Source organism: Artibeus jamaicensis, unplaced genomic scaffold (genome assembly GCF_021234435.1).
Source record: "Artibeus jamaicensis isolate MK-2021 breed Jamaican fruit bat unplaced genomic scaffold, CSHL_Jam_final contig_415, whole genome shotgun sequence".
NCBI classification, from domain to species: Eukaryota; Metazoa; Chordata; class Mammalia; order Chiroptera; family Phyllostomidae; genus Artibeus; species Artibeus jamaicensis.
In genome coordinates, this window is record NW_026521823.1 from 18,504,461 (window position 1) to 18,509,482 (window position 5,022).

Genomic DNA, 5,022 nt, shown 5'->3' on the forward strand with positions numbered 1-5,022 from the left:
TGAGTTCAAGGATTTGTAGCTGGGATGGGGGGTGAGGGCTGGCATAGCTTAAAGAACCTGGGGAATGTGGCCTCAGGGAGACGCAAACTGAAGATTTTGGTTTTTTTCCCAGCTGTTTCATAAACTTAAGAAAGTAACTTCCTTGAGCTTATTTCCTCTCCTTTGGAAAGTGGGGGGTGATAATTGGACTATAGGATACCATATTGTTGTGAATAGAATGTGAGCAAACTAACAGCACTGGTTTTCAATAAGTGGTGGGAGACCGCGTCTTGTCTGAAAAGTCGTGAGCCAAGGCGGGGGGCAGACGTGAGGCTGAGAGCCGTGAGGGAAGGGCTACAGTGCTGAAGTCAGGCTTCAAAGGACACATTGTAAGCCACTGTTGTCAGCTGAGAACCTGGTAGGTTTTTAAAGAGCCACATCTGATTTATGTGGGAGAAAATAAATTTAGTGACATTGTGTAGGATGAATGCCAGTAGAGACAGCATTGAAAGACAACTGAAAGAATATTATAAACGTTAGAATCAGAACTAAATTTGAATTAAAGTTATTTATGGGCTGTGGGGTCTTAAGGCAGGTTCCCCTTGAATAGAGGAATAGAACAGTGAATGGAACATGCCTTTTCCATCTTTTTGAGCACCTCGTCCTTCTCAGGTTTCACATGGTACTGATGCCTGTCTCTCTGTCTGTGGGGACTAAGGAGACGATTTGCGTTGCCTGGTTGGCCCATTGGAGGCACCAACATTAGTAGTAGTCCAGGGGAGAGCCAGTGGTCAGCCACCATCTTACGGGCTGCCTGTGGATCCTTTTCTTCCTCCAGAGTGGGAGACACTCTTACGTGCCTTACTCTCCGCTGTACTGTTAACTTTCCCCTTGATATCGTCAGTTATGTATTTAATTTTGAGTTGTGTAAGCCAGTTGTTTGGCACTGGTGAATAATAAAAGAGTAATTGGCAGATTCTCTGGAGGCAATCTGATAATTACATTTTTGACCAAAGAGCTGCTGAATGTTAGCAGCACAGGGTGTTTCCCCTGGAATGTAATACAAGATTCTTCTATCACACGTCACAAGGGTTTTGTTCAAATGGAACGTGACTCCGTAGTGAACACATACACATCCTGAGAACTGGGAACATCTTTCTTAAGATGATAGAATGCACTCTCTAGGCTAGTCTGATGTGTGTGACGGCGGCACAGGAACACACCTTTTCCTTCCCTTTGCCCCATATGAAAAGGACTTAATGAATCCACATAGGGTTGGCGTTGCTTGGTGCCCAGCACTGTGCAGGTAAATGCAGCGTGTGGAGTGGACGGGGACTTGGGAGCCCCAGTCTGTGCTCATTCTGCCTGGCATTGTGAAAGTCAACCTTTCTGAGTCCTCATCTGTAGAGTTAAGAGGGACACAGAAAGGAGAAAACAACAGTATGATATTGAGCGCTGTACAGGGGGCTGGCACTTTCTTAGGCTCTCAATAAATACATGGGGGAAACACTCCCCCAAACGAAATTTATTTACAAAAAAGTTGTGTATTCATTCTCACATGTTTAAACTTCAGTCACCTTCACATTACTCTCCACCTGATGCAGTACACCTATCCAGACTTTTTTTCAACTGCTCAAAATAATTTTTGAACTCGTCAATCTTGATGTCTTTTATTGCTTCTGTAATTTTTCCTTTCACTTCTTCTTCATCAGGAAAACATTTCCCTTTGAGGACTTTTTTATCCAGGGAAACAAAAAAAAAGTTGCTCGGGGTGCGATCAGGTGAATAGGGAGGGTAGGGTAGGGGGAGTCATGTCTTTTTTGGTCAAATCTGCTGAATACCCAGTGTGGTGTGGGCAGGTGCACTTGTAAGTCACCTCTCATGAAATGGGCAAACATGTTGAGTCTTCAAAAAATTCACTGAAATCGAACACAGCCTCTCACAACAACTCCAGCTGGCATGATGATACAGACGGGTTCCTAGAACACTCACCTAGCAGGGGAAGCCTGTACTACAAAGGGGCCCACCCTCCAAAAGATATTCCAGGGGGGTTTTGGGGGTCCCCCCCATGTACAAAAACCAAAGTTTGCTACTATCCCATTTTTTCTTTTGCTGTATTGGGTGTAATGATGTATACTGGAATGCTACAATTTCAGTGAGATGAAAAGTTGAACAGAGAGAAAGGAAGTGAGGAAGAAAGTGAGGGGGAAGGAGAGGGAAAGAGAAACATCAGTTTGTTTCACTTATTTATGCATTCATTAGTTGATTCTTGTAGGTGCCCTAAGGATCGAACCTGCACCCTTGGCATATTAGAACGATGCTCTAACCTTATTATCTAAGCTACCCAGCCAGGGCTGAAGAACCCATTCTATATAGAATTACCTTTTATGTTTATATATTACTTTTAAATTTCATTCAATATGATCAATACTAAATACATTATAGTTTTCAGTTATGAATGATAGTACGATTCACTTAAATATTAAAATTTCATATTTATGTGAGTCATATATTTTATGGGTAAAATACATTTATATATATTGTTAAATTTACTTAAACATTAAAGCTCCTCAAAATAAATTTTGTGGTTAAGTGGATTAGTTTGCAATGTTATCCTTAGTGTGCTTTTCCCCTCTCCTGTCCCCGTCAGATGGATAGTGGCTATAACACACAGACCTGTGGAAGCAATATTATGGATACGGTTGGAGCAGAAAGTTACTGCAAAGAAACTGATGCACATGCCTTGGAATTTGAGACCAAACTTCAGGTTTTTAATACAAAGGTATGAAAACAACAGAAAGCTTGATGTGGCTGTAGGTTATAAGTGTTCACTAAATGTGACTTCGTTCTTTTTCTTTCCATTTTGCTTAAAATTTTTTATAACTGTTGTACTTATACCTCATTCTTCAGGTCATTTAAGAGCAGGTGGTGATTCTTAAATGGCAACACTGTGTCTTCCTAACTCTTCTGCTACGACAGTAAAAGAAGAGGTCGGAGAGGGAGTTAGTCCTGCTTTGGAATTGGTACTTGAAGCCAGTTCCCTAAAACTAAAAGGGAATGGGAAGTAGGGGTGCTGAAGAGGAGGAGAGTCAGGGTTTTGCCACAGTGTTGTTTCAAAGCTACACATACAGAATTCTGATTAACACATCAAATTAAGAACACTATAGTAAGGGCTCTTGAAATCCAAAAGCCTTTATACATTTTTAGATGCTGAATGAGAATGCATACCTTATACAGTATTTATAATTTATACAAAATATATTGTTAAAGACATTTACTGAACCTTCTAGGTAGAAAGGTTATAACTGTATGTTCACCTTTGAAGAAACCCATGAAAATTTTAGGTACTAACAAGAGAATCTTTTTAAAATATTTTTTTAAGATTTTCTTTTTAGGGAGAGGGAAAGAGAGGCAGAGAGGGAGAAACATCGATCAGCTGCCTCTCACACACCCCAGCTGGAGACCTGGCCTGCAACCCCGGCATGTCTTCTGACCAGGAATTGAACCAGCGACCTTTAGTTTTATGGGATGACGCTCAGGCAACTGAGCTGTGCCAGTCAGGGAAAACAGTCTTCAATTTTTCGCATGCCAATTTATTACTGAACACAGTAACTCTCAGCAAATGTGCTGCTGAACGTAACTTTCCAAAGGAGAGTAACATTTAATAGAGAGCCCACCTTATTTTCTTTCCCTTTCCCCCATTTTGTCATGAGATGGGGCCATAGCTGTCCATTTAAAAGATAGAGGGTTGATATTAAAAGATATATTTTGATACTAAATACTGATGAGTAAAAATCCCTATCCACTGCCCCTTTAGAATCTGCAATCAGGTTTTTAAAAGTTCTAACAGTTGCTTCCTCACATGGACCATTTAAACTGAACATAAGGTATTCTCCTCACAGCCAGGCCACACAGCCCAGAGGTGCTGGATGAACACGGTGAACGCGCGGTGCGGCAGCCCCCAGAGTTCCGCTCTCGGACCCCAGGACTACTGCTGAGTAGCCCCTCCCGTGGCTTTATGCACAGGATCAGTAATGTGACCGTGACTGGAGAGAAACTGCTTCCACTAACATGCTTCGCTTTTCTTTCCCTCCTCAATGTGAAAAATCAAGGGCTTAACTTAGTGACACAGGGGCAAAAGAAAAACACCTGGAACTTCCAACAAGTTGCTGATGTACAAGTTTATTTTCGGTCAATAAATACTTTTGTACTCACCTTGAGCGATGTTTTACAATAAAAGCTTGAGCGAAGACCCGGCGCCTGTCCTTACAGGGTCGGTGAGCTGCTCACCGGCCTTACAGAGAGCACTGCGTGTAGCAGTTCTGAGAACATGTGGAACTGTGAAAGTGCTGTTTTATTTTATGTAAAATTATGTGAATCTACAGATGAATTTAAATGTATAAACTGTGAAGGAAATCTGATTTAGATATAAAACAAATTTAATCAAAGAGGTAGGACAGAGGTGGCAGGTTCCCCAAAATTTTCATTCTGGGACTCTGTTTATTTCCATGTAGAAATCTTAGTTCCAGTGGTAACTGGCCTAGTGACTGTTTTAAAAACTGTAAATACTAGAAAAGGTTGTAGTAACAACACCTTTCCATTCTGTATTGTTTTTATCAGTGGGGTAGATGCGGGGTGCTCAGGGTGTGTCTCCATCCCTGGGATAAGGACAGCCTTCCCGGCTCAAGCCTGGCGGGGGCGAGGAGTGAGAACACGGCAGGGACAGGGTGACGGCGGGGCTCCCGGGGGGCTTCAGACTTGGGAGCGAATGGCTGGGCGGGACTTACATGCATGCTGGGAGTGGACTGGGAATTTAAGTGCTGGGGGTATTCTTTACCTTTGGAAAATGTAGTCATATTTACAAACCATTTTTTTTAAACTGTGTGACTCGTAAAGGAGTAATACTTCATATGCAGCCCTAGAGAATAAAGACATCCTATCGTTGTGTCCTTTTCATCATACTTTTTTTTTTGTACCTTGTAAGCTTATTGCTAATGTCTAAAAAATGTTTCTTACTGTGTAATTTGCTCCTCCTCTCCCCCA

General features: G+C 41.9%; 1 protein-coding gene across 4 annotated transcripts in view; it reads left to right on the top strand.

The window, feature by feature from the left end:
* The window catches only part of BORA (BORA aurora kinase A activator), a 28,036-nt gene extending 23,103 nt beyond the window's left edge, over positions 1-4,933 (top strand). For all 4 annotated transcript variants that reach the window (XM_037153227.2, XM_053665520.1, XM_053665519.1 and 1 more), the window contains 2 exons: positions 2,630-2,761; positions 3,882-4,933. In XM_037153227.2, coding sequence (XP_037009122.2) covers positions 2,630-2,761; positions 3,882-3,977 — 228 coding nt within the window. In that variant the 3' untranslated portion in view covers positions 3,978-4,933. The remainder of the gene's footprint in view (positions 1-2,629; positions 2,762-3,881) is intronic.
* Positions 4,934-5,022: the final 89 nt, after the last annotated feature.